Genomic DNA, 15,779 nt, shown 5'->3' on the forward strand with positions numbered 1-15,779 from the left:
GCAGTGTAGACCCAATTTAAGAGCTGCTACGTTATAAACCTCCAATTAAAATTAACCACTTGGGGTGCATAGGTGGCTCAGTTGGTTAAGTGTCTGTCTTTGGTGCCAGCCGGGATCAAGTCCCACATCAGGCTCCTGCTCAGTGGAGACCCTGCTTCTTCCTCTCCCTGCTGCTCCCCCAACTTATACTCTCTGTCAAATTAATATATAAAATCTTTAAAAATAAAATTAAAATAATAGCCTACACAAATTTAACCCCCGTATACTTTTTACCATCATGGCCTGAGAGCCTTAGAAAACAAAGTTCTAAACTCAGGTGCTCTTGAGGTTGTTGGCAGGTAAAACTTGAGGAAGACCTGGGGTGTGTGGCTCCCTGTCCATGGCCTCCTTTGGGTTAAGAGCCAATGTGGCTTATGAGGCTTCCTTATTGTATCTAAGAAGTCACTGTACAAATGTGCAAAGTGTGTAACATTTACCACGTGGAACTTTTTATATGAGGACGTTGAAAAGTCACATACTTTTGAAATGCTGCAAGAGAGCGGCCTGGGGCAGTAGGCACCCCCCTCTCTCTTCTCAGCCTTGTTCCAGCTGGGCAGAGTGTACCAGCCTTGAGTCTGGAGCCATGCTCAAGAGAAGAAGTCACTCAAATGAGGAATAGGGATGTCTTCAGGGATCCAGAAAAGGGTAAAGCAGGAAGCTGATTTTTGAATGGTCCAAGGGATAAAATGAGGGCATTTATCAGGTGGGAAGTGAGAGAGGCAGTTTCCCATCCAAGAAAAGCGGAATTTCTTGCCCGTTGAGCTGCCCATCTGTTGCCCAAGGTGGCATGGATTGCCATTGGTGGAAGTGTCCACACCTTGGCCACGTGGGCACTAGCAAAGCTAATGCAGCATGGATATGGTGAGGGTCTCTATGAGGCACCCGTTTTCCAAGGATGGAGGGGGTAGACATCTGGTGGAATAATTAGCCCCATTGTTGGGCCAGTCTTAGAAATGTACCTTTCTTTAAAAAAAAAAAAATTTATGATCTTTCATTAATTTTGGGAAAATTGAGGTGTTGAACATTGTTTCCAATTCTATTTAAAAACACAGTTATAAGGGGCACCTGGGTGGCTCATTTGGTGAAGCATCCAACTCTTGGTTTTGGCTCAGGTCTTGATCTCAGGGTCCTGAGACTGAGTTCTGTGCTCAGAGGAGAGTGTTCTGGAGATTCTCTCTGTCCCTCTCCCTCTGCCCTACCCCTGCCCCACACTTGTGCACATGCTTGCTTGCTCTCTCTCACTCTCAAATAAATGAATAAATCTTGAAATAAAGAATAAAAATAGTTACTAGTAAGAGAACTGAGAGTACAGTTTTTGCTTCTGATTTCTTCCCACAAATTAGTTTCTCTTTGCAATAAAAACAATTCATAATCCTGAAACTTCTTAAAAAAAAAATGTTTGACTACAACTGAGGGAAAATCAGTGCTGGACAGTGATATAAATTGCTTAAAGAAAAACATTTTTTTAAAAAGTTCACATAATTTGGGGAAAAAAATTATGTAATTTGAATTGTCAACCCAGAGCCTGGACTATAGTTTTTCTGTCCAGCCTGTAAAATCCCTGGTAATAGATAATTATGGAAATAATCAGAGCCCTTCCCTGGATGCCAACACAGAGCCGCGCCACTGGGCTTTTACCTCTTAGTAACGATGAAAAGCATTCAAAAAGACAGACCTGCCATCCTCAGAGGCACTTAAGGAACCGGGAAAAAGGTATTGTGCATTTCTTGGGATTGGCCTTGACCTGACAGATTCCCAGGAGTGAGTCACTCTCTCCTTCTTCGGTCAGTTCAGCTATAAAATAATTATAATGAGAGCTTGTTTACTAAGAGCTGAAGTCCAGTTTGCTGCGTCTCACTCAGCTGCGAGGAAGGAGAAGAAGAAAGGTAGTGATTAGGGAAGACTTCTGTACCCAGCTGTCCCAGCAGCTCGGCTTTGAGAACCCATGCCCTGAAGAGGCGAAGTTTCTTATAAATTGGACTTGTGAGTAGCAGATGCCAGTTTAAGTGTTCCTCTGCTTCTCCTGTGGGTCTGCACTTGTGACTTGAGGCAAATAAGTAGGAAGGGTAGTTTGATGAAATTAATGGAGGTGGGGAGGTGGAGGGCAGGGGGGCAAAGAGGCTACACCATGGACCCTCCTGTCTTGCCAAGATCTAGCCTGTGGCCAAGGAGAGCAAAAGTGCCAGTGACTATACCCAGCCCCGCTGATCAGTGAACTGGAAGCTAGGCACTCGGTGTCCCTTTGCCTGTACCCAGCCTGCAGCCAGGGTCCAGGCGGTGCTGCCTCCATGCCTGTCCTCATCGGTTCCCAATGGAAGGTGCTGGACAGCCAGCCCCTGAGCCCTGCCAGACCACTCAGTGCATCCTCCACGCTGAGAATTCAGGACCAATCTTCACCTCAGCAGTGGTTCTTGGGGCCACATGAAGAAAAGCCACAGCTAGGTTTACTTTCAAGTGGCAGAGGCTGGTGTTTCTGGAGGGAGAAATATTCACTTCCTGCCTTTGTCCTTTAGCTGACTGGAGCAACCCGCTTCGTTTACATTCCTTCAGTGGTGTTATTGAAAAGGCTTGGCAGCTCCAAAATGTTTGCAGTGTCCCATTAGGGCTTTTTTTTCCCTCTTCTCCCACTATTATTTATTATTTATTTTTTAAAATTATTTTGCTAGCTTTTAGCTAGCATCTGGAAAGATCTACTGGATGGATGTGATGGGCTCGTTTTTCAAGTATCCAGTTTACCCTTCAGGGAATCCAGGAAAGGAGCAAGCTCCCAATATATAAATCTGGAGAAATTTAACAACCTCTCCAACTACTGCACCTTTTTTGTCTAGCCTGTTACTGGGGTAGTTTTAGGACCGAACCCTGGTGTAACCCCTCAGGGTAAGGGAGGGTGGGGAACCATGAATGGAAAGAAGCTATGCTTTTAAGTTAGATTAAATTTCTGTCCATATTGAGTTAAGGTGTTAGAGGTTATGGTTTGGGAAGGAAACTGTTGCTACAACAGGAAGGACTTCTTTGGGACCCTTAAGAGCTGAATTTTTTTTTTTTCAATGTGGATACTCAATGATGTGCAGTCCACTTGGATTTTATTCAATGGGAAGGACCCGCTATTGCGCTTGGCCACCTGCTCCTGTCACCTGCTGTCATCTCCCTCCTGGAGCAGCCTTTTGAAGAAGGGGGGAGGAGACCTGCATTTTCTTGGAGAAATGTGATAGGTCCGTCTGCCCCACATGCACGGAATCCAAACTGGCTATTTTACAGATAACCACTCCGCTGGAATTTGAAGTGCGTGCATATGATTTTCAGGCAGCTAATTAAACTGGTAAACTTCTGGAATCCAAACCGCTCCATTGCTATAGGCAAAATTCCCTGCCTGTCATGGCTCATAGAAGGGGTTTGTCTGTGGAAATCTTCTGAACGGAACAAAGAGACTTAGGTCTGGATGAGGAATGAAGTCTTGGCTCTCGCCTGCCAGCTCCTTAACTGCTGTACGATGTCAAATCCCTTGCTAAGAAAACGTCTGAAAGGAAAAGAATTTTAGGCTTGGTGTCAAGAAATGTTCTTTTTTTAATGTGTGTTTCTTTTGCATTGAAACAGTTAATCTTTTACTCCCTGGGGTTACAGTGTGGCTCCCATTCCCCTCTTGGTTCTGAACACAGCACTGTGTTTTCATTCTGGAGTTGCTCCAGTCTGTGGATTTTGCTAATAAGTGATGAACTTCAAAGGCCTTGGAGCTGGGGCACCATTCAGCTGCTGAGTCCGAGAACCTGAAGCTTTGGAGTCAGCAGAATTGCAAAGGAAAGCTCACCAGTCTTCTCAGGAGGTTTTGGAGTCTTGGCTTTCATCCCCAGCAGGATTACAAGTGGAAAGAAACACAGGGAAGGCATCTCCAAACCTTTAAAGTGACCGAGACGTGGAGAAAGGGCTAAAATAGGTAAAGGTTCTGGAAAGAGAGATGGGTGTGCACTGTGTTACTGTCTTCCTAGATGGGATTCTGCAGATCAATGGAGCCCACTATGAATATGAACACTGAGGCTAATCTTGGGGCCAAAATGAGCCCCTTTCCCAAGAGCATTACTTGCTAATATGCATGTAGTTCTCTGCTAAGTAATTAAGCTTTTCCACTTGTTAGGAAAGTCCCTTTGGAGCTGCTGGCTCTCTGTTCCCTTGCTAATAATGAAACAGCTTTAGCAAACTAGCAGCAGTGACCTTGGCTTCTGTCTGTGTCTCCCCACTCCACCCCCCACAGTTGAACCCCTTTTAATATGCCTTAATGTGATGTGACATGTTTTCATTTTATTGTCCTTACACGGACCGTGTTGGTCATGGTCAGGACGAGCTTTATCTTGGGCCAGGTTATGGTGAGCAGGAGAACAGTTTTATATTTGCTCTTGGTCCAGCCTCCTTGGTTGAGGAAGGTTTGGGGATGCGCCCCAAGGTATTTGATGCCTGTTGACTGGGATGAGGCCAGCTGCTTGGGTGTGCATATATTTTACTTAGAAGTAGACACTTAGGCTTTGTAGCTGACAATGAGGCTTATTGGGTTTTGGTGCTCAAGGGAGGGAAATTCCAAGCTGAAATGGCCACAGTTATGATTCAGAATCATATCATGCCTTTAAATTTTTCTCTACATTCCAGAGTGCCCTGCCCCCCTCCCCTTGGGTTATTATCATGGAGCTGTTTCCAGGCTGTTTCTTATACAAACTAATCTCTGTAAACAGGGACATGGGATTTCATCCCCATCTTTGATTTCTAAGGAGAAAATAAAGGGATTTATTCCCAGTGCCCTTGTGTTGACCTTGCCTGGGGGAGAGGGGGAGAGGGCTCGCAGAGCTGATGATGACCTCATCCCATTCCAGCAGGATTTCCTGGGACGTGCAGGGGCCTCATTCTTATGCTGTCCGTCTGTGTTCAGCCACATTAAGTCCATAAGCTTCAGAGCAGATTACGGTGACATCTAATATCGGTCCCTTTAGGACTCGAGCGTGAGGTCAAGCAAACACACAAAGCAATCATTATACTTTCCGTGGTGCCAGAGACCTTCTGCGTCAGCTGGAGGAGCGGGGAGGTGGGGCAGTGAGGTGGGGCACAGACTAGGAACTGTGCTGTCTGGGGCAGGAAATCAGCCTGAAAGGGGATGGAAGGGCTTTGGTGGGAAATAAATGGCACTGTGTTGTTGACGGAAAAAGATCTTGGCAGGACCGTTGTTGTGAGTGTTCTGTGGCTTAGAGAGGAATTTCCTACAGGCTGGACTAACCATTAAAAATGTCTCTACCTTCAGGAGTCCCGGGCGTGCAGTAGAATGTCGCTGGGGGAGATGTCAGCTTGGACCATGGGTGCCCGCAGTCTGGACAAGCGAGGAAGTTTCTTTAAGGTAAAAGGAAGCCTTGATTGGGATTGCTAATGGGCAGGCTCTCTCGCTTTGCCCAGGCTGCGTGGGGAGCTGCGGAGGGAAGGCTGCTGTGAGCCAGCTCTGGTAGGGGTGGGGGTGGTGGGGCAGCTCGCCTGAACCCAGCTGCAAGCTGTTACCCGGTTTACAGTAGCTTGGAGTTTGGGTGACTTAGGGCTTCCAAGTCAGGGCCAGGACCCAGGAGCTGCGGAGATGCCACCCTGTGTAAAACAGTTGAGGCAATCTTTGTTTATCCACTGCTCAGCTGTTCTTCTGCAGCTGGATGGTTTTATGATTGAAGCTGGAATTTGCATTCCAGCAAGTCGATGCTGTAGGCAAGTGTGTTTCACACTTTGCTTGATTGTATGAGTCCCTTAAGTCCTCATTAAAAAGCAGCAACAACGAATAGATTCTGAGGTCTCACCCTAGACTGGTTAAATGTTATTTGCTGGTGTATTTTATCAAATATCTAGAAGCCCTTTGTGATCAGGCAAGAGAGACCCAAACAAAGCAGCATGATTAAAACGGTACCACCTTCCTATTTGGATATTGATATTAATGGGTTAAAATTACCTTGCTAGCTTAATGAGTGAGACAAGATTCTAAATGGGAGTTTAATAGGCTGTGTGTGTGTATGATGTCAATTAAGTCTTGGTGGTCATTTCAAATTCGCTCTTGGGGATTCATTTCCTCTTTATAGCTTTTACTTTGTATCCTTTCACTCACCCTCAGAATAACGCCCACTCGCTGTAGAAAACTTGGAAAACACAGATTCATGTAAACGAGTAGAAAAACAGAGGTAAAATGTGCATTTGAAATCTGTCACAGGCAGGTGTTCAAACACCAGACCTTTTTCCTCAAAGGAAGAATGATATAGGGGTTTCTTAATTACGAGGAAAACTGACAATGGTTATTTATTATCCCATCCTGATGGGTTGTAAGTATGTATTAACTTGCATGCATATGCTTCCCACTTGCAAAAGGCTAAACCTGATTTATTGTATCAATTTTGGACTCCAGAGCCTGTTGATACAGCAAAGCTAAATTCATTAAGCTGAAGACAGTAAGGACAGACATCATCAGGACACAGTTCCACTGGTGTGCAAGTGGGACAGCAGGGGGCATCTTTAATAGGGTTCATAGGTCTGCGTGTGTGCCCTTGGAGCTGCATTTTTCAAGGCAGAGATATGCTCGGGTTTCAGCAGAGTATGTGACATCATAGTTCAGGATTGGGGGATTCAGCAAGAGGATGGTCTTGAAAAGAATCTTGGCAAGTTAACTATTGTTTGATAAGCAAGCTTTTCCCAGGTGAACAAACTGTTTGCCAGGACCAATTGTTTTGTAGGAATTTCCTGCAGCAAACAGCGAAGTGATTTATTGGTTTAAAGCCTTAACATCCTGGGCAAGAATATCCTGGAAGAAATAGCTGTGTTGACACAGATGGTCTCCATTCTCCGTCCTCCTAGTTCTGTGATGTGGACTTAGCTGTCTCTGTTCTTGATCCATTTCCCCAAGTTGGAATCAAACCTGTACAGCGTTCACCCACATGAGCCAGAAGAGGAGCTCTCCATGTCCCCTGTAGACCGGGCACTAAACCCACCAGACTCCTGACTCGTCTCCAGTCCCTTGATCCTGTCTTATGAAGATACGCTTATTTCATCCTGGTAGAAGGAATGAGCCTACCCCACTCCTTTACCCAAGGCTCTGCCTACATCATGCTAACTACTGGCTAGTCTGTAACTATCATCTTGACGCTCAGGAAGGGCAGTGGGCTTGAATCTAATGTAGCAGTTGGATTTTATAGCCAAAGCAAAAGAAGAATATCAAGTATGGTCAAAATTGCCTTTGAAAATTCCTGAGAGAGTCCATATTGGAAATTCCTGAGAGAGTCCGTATTGGACTCACTCAGTACTACCTGTTAAGTCCATGGTAGTCATTGTGCCTGTCCTGCAGTCCTGGGAAAGATTTTTTTTTTTTTTTTCCAGTTGGACAGCAGGTAAAGTAGTTAACTTGTATTTTGGGGTGTGTCTATGAAAGAATCAATCAGGCAAGAGGTGAAAGGCCTGCCTGACCCCATCGAGGACAAGTCCCGCTTCAATCTTGCCTGAGTCAGATGCCTTGAGGAAATTGCTGGCAAAGTGGCTTTTATTATTTAACTTGCTATTGTCTGTCTTCTCCACCCCTGCCCCCAGCTTAAATTGTTTAAGTTATATACTCCAAGTAAATGATATAGTTACTTTGTACTTCTTTCTTTTCTCTTTTTTGTAGACATTGTTATTCTTTACTATATGGCTATTCCATAGTCCAACTAAAGATGGAATACTACTATTATTAGATATTATAATAGTTGATAAATATTATTGATGATTTCACAATTAAGGCATGGAGTTATCTGTAAGGATGAAGTCAGGTTCCCTTCGGACATTTAATGCTGACTCCTTGGAGGTTTGTCTTTAAAATGCTAGGCTAGAGTTCCTTTTGCTGGGATGGTTTGTTGCTCAGAATCTTCTGGGATGCATTGGCTCTTCTTTTACTTTTCACGCTTTATTTCAATTCACATTTTTCTAGCACCTGTGATCATCCAGGCTCTGTACCAGTTGCTAGGGAGAGAAAAACCAGAAGATATCCCTGACTCCATGGAGCTTTCAGTCTGGTGGCAAATAAATATACTGATCAAATATCACAGTGCTAAACACATAATACCAAAAGAGAAAGCAGTGCTTTGGGTGAGAAGTAAAAGGGGCTCTGAGAATGTACGACTCTGAGAATATTCCAGAGAACTCTTCCCTGAGGAAGTGTCCTTCGATTTGGGAGTTGAGGTTGACTCCGTATTATCTAGGAAGGTGGAGTAAGGCACCACTGTGTCTTGCAACTTATCTGAGTCATTTCCGTGAGCCAGGACAGATAGGAAACCACAAATCAAAGCTTGCCACCAGTGGTTAGTGACTCTAGTTTAAAAACACAAGTTGGAGGGGGAAAGATAATGATGAAAAAGAGGTCTGGTGATCGTCTTTTAATTATCTACACTTCACACACAATCACAGGAGCCGTAATAACCAAGAAATGTATAATATGCATGTGGAATTCAGCTGTGAGCCAAGAATGTCACCAAGTAGTCTCACACTTCATGAAATTGTCCTGTCCAGTTGTAAGGCATTGTGAAGTCATTGTTAAGTGTAGGGAATGTGAAGAATAGCATGGCAGGAGCCTAAGAGAGGCCAAAATTTAGCTCTACCCCACCTCACTACATAATATGGAGTCGACCTCAGCTTGCAAATCAAAGGCCACTTTCTCAGGAAAGATTTCTCTGGAACACATGTAACATTGAGTTACATGTTCTCAGAGCTCCGTTTACTTCTCGCATGAAACATGACTTTTGTCTTGTAACTCATTATGTGATTAATCAGTTGGCTACCAAAGATGGTCTGAGCATTCTAGGGTGGTTGACAATGTCCCGTCGTGATTGTTCATGAGGAATCATATCCCAGAAGCCTGGCCCCCAAAGTCCTATGCTGGACAAACACATTTTCCACAGTTTGTCTAGCGCCATCGTGAGTTTTCCTCACCCACTGGTGAGAAATGTATCTTTCTGCTCTACAAGCTGTCTGTGAAAACCTACAGGAGGAGGCAGGTGATGCCATAGACAAGGCAGCCAAAGGTATCCTCACCTCACTATAGAAGTTGACACCCATTGTTATCAGATTTCCAGGGTGTGTTGCATGAGAGGACACATTTTGTCTAGCCTGGCAAAGCTCTAGGTGGTCCTGCACTAGCGGAAAAGCTCACAGTCAGATCTGATCCTTCTTCTTCCTGAATTCCACAGCTTCCCCTGAGCCACCCCCACCCCTGCCCAGTCTGGGTGCCCAGTGCTGGCAGGTTCCTCTCAAGTCACCAAAATCGTCATCCTCCTTCTTCTCCTACCTCCACCTCCCCACTTCCCTTCAGCTTCTTTCATTTGGGGCACTACAGAGAATACTCATAATCTATCCGCAGCACCATCGAATGTGTCTGTGTGTGTGTGTGTGTGTGTCTGTTTCTGAACTATTCCATTCATCCACTCTGAGCTGGGCCCCCAGCTAGGTCTGCACTCTTCACCTTGACATTCGAGATCTTCCGGCTGTGCTTCCCCCCTCTACCTCCACCGGTCCCGCCACTGTGCCATCCTGGGTCTGCTCTGGTGGTCCACACCTGCTGATGCCCAAACTCCAGGCTTCGTCCATCCCCCCTCCTGTCCCTGTCCTTCCATCTGTCCCTGCTAGGCTCCCAGCTGCCCTTCCAGGCTGACACAGACTCACTTTATCCACTGATGAAGGGACTCACACGGTGTGAGCTGGTGTCTGCTTTATTTTGTCTGAAGGCAAAGTTGTGGTAGAAGGCCTAGTGGTGGCCCCAGGATAGGACCAAGAAGTAAATTTCCATCCATAACTTGACCTCTGCCATGAGCGATTTGCTCTGTCATTTGTTGCTGCGTCCCTGACCCCAGCGGGGGAGCCTCTACAGCAGAGAACGATTCCCAAGCTGACCGGTGTGTATTGCCCACTCAACAGTCCAATTTCTTCCAGGGATGCCTAGGTGAGGCTGTCCTATGCCACCTGCAAGTGGTAGAGCTCTCTGTTTCTCAGTGACTGCCTCCCAGCCTCTCTTTGCCTCTGGGACAGGGCAACAGTTGGTCTTCACTGACCAGGAAGAAAATGTGTTTTGAAGACAGGGACCCTGCCCTCCTGTGCCTCCCAACTGCTTGTTCTGCAGGGAGACGCCCTGAGCCTGGGCTCCCAAACCAGCTGGTGGGGGGAGGTGCAAGGGCCCAGCTCAGTGGCAGAGGCAAAGTTTGAGAAACCCTCTTTGGGTCATTTGGAACAGTTTGGATGACAGGTGCATCATGTGTGCCTTTCACATGGTCCAGAGAAGCCACAGAAGAGAGCTCTCTGGCACCATAAAGATTAGAGTGGGACTCCTTTGAAGGGACCTGATTGCTAAAATCTGACCCTACAAAACAGATAATCCAGGAGTAATCATCCCTTTCACCCCAACTCCCTTCCCTTCACTATCAGACCCTCCTTAGCATTCGGAAGTTTATTCTGTTTTCAAAAGTCCTTGTCTGCGGGCTGATTTTCAATCATCCAGAACTGGCACAACCTTACACCTTGGGTGTCAGTGATTTCCCAGCATTCCAGTGCCCAGACGGCTCTCAGTGTGGAAAGTCATTTCTGTGCATGCATGCACAGCCCAGGACAGCAATTCTCTGTTGCAGGACAGGGGACAGAGATAGCAGGGCCTTGAAGAATAATGAATGAAACCCAAATCCCATTTTAGTCAGTAATTTCATGGGACAAATCCTCACAAGGATCTGTGGACACTCAAAAGCCAAAGGTATGAGTGCCACACCCTTGAACTCATTATGTGTGTCTTGGGCAGTGAACAGACATCACCTCATGTGCCAGGCATCCAGGGAGGCACTGCATGGCAGTCTGTAATCAGGAAAGGACTAAGCACCAGGGGGAAAACAAAATAGAGATTAGGTTTGGTCAGAGCAGGTGACGTATTGATAATTATTCATAATAATACTACAAAGCAGGGCTCATGTCAGTTTTGGTGTATCTTTTATTTTCCACAAATAAATTCTTCCAGGATACTTACACTGGGACTCAGAGCAGGGCTGTCCCATAGAAATACAAAGCCAGCCACAGGGATTGTTCTAAATGTTCTAGTAGCTACATTTAAAAAAAAAAAATAAAAACTGAAACTAATTTTAGTAATAATTTTATTTAACTTCATATATCTAAGATATTATCATGTCAGTATGTAATCAATATAAAAGTATTAATCAGATATTTTACTTTTTTTTTTGTACCGTGCCCTTGAAACCCAGTATGTATTTTATCCTGAGCACATCTCGATTCAGACTAGCCACAGTTCAAGTTCTCAGTCAGAGTTACATTTTATCTTGTCTAAAGTGCCTCCTGTTACAGATGGGTAAACTGAGGCCCAGGGAGGTTGAAGGACAGCAGGTTAGTCTATAGGAGGGATGGGAATTGGACCTGGCTTGACTTTCTTCTGAGGCAGCCCACCCCCTGGAGCCCCCTTGAGGGTTCCACTGTGATCCGTTTCTCACTGTTCCAGTGAGATTTCCCAGGAAACTCCTTCTGGAGAGTTCATGGGGACAGTGACCACTCTCTCTGGAAGAGTGATTGGCTTTTTTTTTGGATTCCCATTCGTGTCTCCCACCATCTTCTCCAGATCCCTCCAGGACAGACATTTGTCCCTCAGGGTGTGACTTTCTAGGAATGTCAGGAACTTACTTACTGAATAGCAGTTCCCGTTTGTGTTTTCAAAAAGGAATGGATTTCATGGTTTTATGGGTCGTTTTTGCAGCACATTTTAGCCATTCATTTCTGATATTAAATATGGCCTTTGGGACTGCAATACATTCTCACTTGCTTCAAGGAACTTTGTCTTTTAAAAAAACAATCAAAAGTAAGATAGATTTTGCTGGTTCTCCTCAACCATATAGTTCTCCAGGCTTATTTGTAACTCTTGCGTTTTCATTATTAGGGGGATGCCAAAGAGGGAGATGTAGATGTGAATGTATAATTTTCAAAAAGTTCAAACAGGACTCTCATGCAATGTAGAATGGGCATCTGTCAACACTTTATTCACCCCATGCATGAAACCAGGAAACCAGCATCAAGCTGGTTCAAAGAATACTTTGACATGTGATATATCTATAGTTGACTTAAAAAGTCCTTCTGTAGTAAGTTTACTGAGGTAAAATCAAAACTGGTTAAAGTCCTACAAGCAATAAAACTCTAACCGTTGGTATAATCTTTTTTTTCCCCCATGAACAGAAATTCCCAGGCTGACACGTAACCATCCAGTGCTTGAGCCCTACATTAGTAACACATAGTCAAGTCAAACACAGATGTATCCCTCTGGATCAGGAAATAATCTTTAGGTGACTTTGTCAAAAAACACCCAAGCATAATGCTCAAAAAAAAAAAAAAAAAAAAGAGGGCTCTTCCTCCTGCAACTTTTAAAACTTTCTAATTAAAAAAAACTCTTGGGTAGAAGGGGAAATGCAAAATGGAACTACAGAATTTCAAAAATAAATAAATAAATAACAGGACACTATCTGTCAGAATCAATGGCATACACTTAAAGCACAGGTCAGGGGAAAATTGATAGCATTAAACACCTGATCAAAAAAGATATGCCTTACCAAGCTTTTTGCCTTATTTTTAAGTTTTAAGTAGTGTTTCTTATTCACACTGAAATGGCTCATTCCCTTTGTCTTCTGCAACCTTCCCTTTCCCCAGTCCCCAGCTTTCTCCAACCAGGAATTGTGCCTAAAGAGTGAATTTCTTCAGTAAGGTTGTAGAACTATGGGAAAGCTTGTTCTGAGTTGATTGGTTTAAATACCTTAGAGGAGAAACTTTGTGTTCCCTGTGGAATCATGGATATATTAGTAGCATTAGTAGCATTGATTTCTGGGATCTTTTTCGTAATACAAAAGCCTCACGATGCTATTTTGGATGGTGCTTTGACACCTCAGGTCAGATAGATCCCAGAAGCTGACAGACTCCTTGCACATGTGCCTGTCACCAGTAAGTTCACCGGACTGAGGCAAAATGTATGAAATCGAATTTCCAAGGATAATAGTCTTTCAAACATCTTTACATGGTAAGCAGGAAACCACTTTCACAACAAAATTGGAAGCTGTATTATCTATTGCTATGTAACTAATTGCCCCAAACCTTAGTAACTTAAAGCAACAAGTATCCGTACCTCATTGTTTCTGCAGGTCAGAAATCTAAGTTTAACTACTGAGTGTCTCTGGTGGTAGGTCGCCAGGAGATTGCAGTCAAGGTGTTGGCTGGGCTGCATTCTCATCAGACTGTTGAGTGGTGGGGATCCTACTTCAAACCCACTTGGCAAGTTTCCGTTCCTCCCTGTAGGGCTGGCCATAGGATGAGGCCACTGGCTTCTCCCAAGGTGAGTGATCCCAAGGTGAGTGATACAGGAGAAAACAAGAGAGACGAAAGCTAGAGTCTGTTGAGCACCTAATCATGAGAGTGATACACCGTCACTTCCACCATGTTCTGTTCATTGGAAACCAGTCAGGTAGACCAGCCCTCCCTCAAGGAGATGTCACTCAAAAGTATAAATACCAGGATGCGGGGTTCACCGGCCATCTTAGAGACAAAAACATGGAAAAAAAGTTTGGTCACAAAGTCAAAAACCTAGAGGGCCAGAAAGAATGACAGGAATGGCATGATGGGTGGGCCTGCCTGGCACTGGACAGGTCATTTTTTTGGGAACACAACTGGCTTGAGAGCACTAGGCCCTGCCAGGAGGGGGATGCTGCTGACTCAGTTCCAACCAGATGCTGACACACAAGAGTGAATGTGGGTCCTCTGATATTTTTCAAGAGGCCAGAAATCCAGGTTTTTATATACGAGAACCCCAATTTAAAAAGTATAGTAAGGATGGAAGAAAATGCATTGGAGGGCAGGCTTTAACCTGGGGGCTGCCAGTTTGAATTCCTACTTGGTTAGCTGGGAGAGGGATGGGCCAGATGGCAAGTTCAGTCGCCTACCACTGCTGAGCCCCTGGAGGCTCTGGGGATGTGCAAGGGAGACGGACGCCATACCTGCTATTTCTCTTGGGGGCTTTAGATATAGCAGTGACAGAGCCTATGAGTTCTAGCTGAGCTCTGAGAGATAGGATCATCCATGGATGGACTAAGGAATGCAAGTTTCTCCAGGCCTTAAGACAGTGCCTTGGGTGGGCTCACAGTCACCAAGTATATAGGGACCCTAAGTTGTAGAGACCCCTCCTCCCACTTTTAGTAACAGCTTCTCAGGTTTAGCTGATGGGGTACTGAGAACCCACTGTCCCAGATGTTACAGGCATCAAGAAAGGAACTAATGTGGGATACAGAGTCCTCTTTCTCCTTTGTCTATCTTCTGAAAAGTGGAGAATGGCTTGCCAAAAATATCCCTCCCACTTTTCTGTAATTCCAACTGGAGACTCATTTTGTGTTAATAAGTAACACTTTAACTGGCAGAATGTCAGATGATTCCTTAGTCATTCACAAAATAGTATAAACTAGGACTTCATGAAGCACTAGCTGTGATCAGCCTAGAGAAAAAATTTGAATTCATGTGTACTGAGGAGAAGGGAATAGAATAAAGCAAATTGGGATTTCTGAGAAGAAGGATGGACCTCAGGAACCCACTGTGGGTGGGTCAGTCTACTTGGGCCCTAGGCACCCAGAGTGAAGAGGGTGTCGGGAAGTAGTAGGTGAAGATACAGATGATCACATCTTCCGGACAGTCTCCAAACATCATTGCCCTGAACCTGGAGACCCTGTGGGCCCTTTACTTAGGATACACCTTTTACCACCAAAAGAAAACTCTTTCTCTAATCACAGCGTTCTGACACCAAATGTGCGGTCATTTTCCCCACACCAACCCATTCTCTAATTCTGTAGTAACCATCTGGGTATTCAAGTCTGAGACTAACCAGCCCGGGTTAGCACAGGTCTCACAGGTTAAGGGCTCAGTCCCACAAGACTACCTCCACTTCAGACACCAGTCACAAGCTGTGAGTTTCCAGATTATCCAAATTTCTGTCCAACTTGGCTACAAATCAGTGGTTCCCATAACACCGCTTCAAGTTCAGTAATTCACTAGATTGGCTCACAGAACTCAGGGAAACACTTTATTTACTGGTGCCAATGGATTATAAGGAAATAGATGAATAACTAGATGGGATACATCAGGCATGATCTGGAAGGGTCCTGAGCATAGAGCTTCCAACCCTGTGGAGTCTGGGATGCACCACTCTCAGCTTCACCAATCAGAAGCTCTCCAAACCCCTGCATTTAGAGTCTTTATGGAGACTCATTATGTAGGCATTCTTGATTAAATCCTTGGCTATTAGTGATTAGTTCAATCCCCAGCCCCACTTTCTGGGGGTTCAGACTGGGGTCAGGGGTCAGGCTGAAAATTCCAATGCTCCAATCATAGGATTGGGTGACTTGGCACCCCCCCCAAGCTATCCTGGGGACTACCTGCCACTAGTCATCTCATTAACATAAACTCAGGCAGGATTCAAAGGCTTGCAAGTGAATAACAAAAGACACTCCTAATACTGCTATCACTTAGGAAATCCAAGTTTTCAGGCTCTGAGTCAGCAGGCCCAAGGAGAACAATAACCAAGGTAGACAAAGACAAACCCTATAAGCACAAATCATTCCCCTTAAGGTGGCACTACTAATGGACAGATAGGATTTTTCCATGACAAATCCAGTGGTCTGAAAGGCCGAGTTTAACCCCCTTCACAATGCCCTGGG

General features: G+C 44.9%; 1 protein-coding gene across 8 annotated transcripts in view; it reads left to right on the forward strand.

Annotated features, from left to right (window-relative positions):
• RIN2 (Ras and Rab interactor 2) overlaps window positions 1-15,779 on the forward strand; it is a 223,509-nt gene that overhangs the window by 108,620 nt on the left and 99,110 nt on the right. For 5 of the 8 annotated variants that reach the window (XM_013057060.2, XM_004754139.3, XM_004754135.3 and 2 more), the window contains one exon: window positions 5,318-5,410. In XM_013057060.2, the coding sequence (XP_012912514.1) occupies window positions 5,318-5,410 (93 nt within the window). Of the gene's footprint in view, window positions 1-3,951; window positions 3,971-4,992; window positions 5,118-5,317; window positions 5,411-15,779 lie in introns of those variants that run through there. The other 3 variants (XM_004754138.3, XM_004754142.3, XM_045078454.1) reach the window with 3 other exon arrangements.

The sequence above is a fragment of the Mustela putorius genome, unplaced genomic scaffold, assembly GCF_011764305.1.
Source record: "Mustela putorius furo isolate JIRA1106 unplaced genomic scaffold, ASM1176430v1.1 tig00000253_pilon_pilon_pilon, whole genome shotgun sequence".
NCBI lineage: Eukaryota > Metazoa > Chordata > Mammalia > Carnivora > Mustelidae > Mustela > Mustela putorius.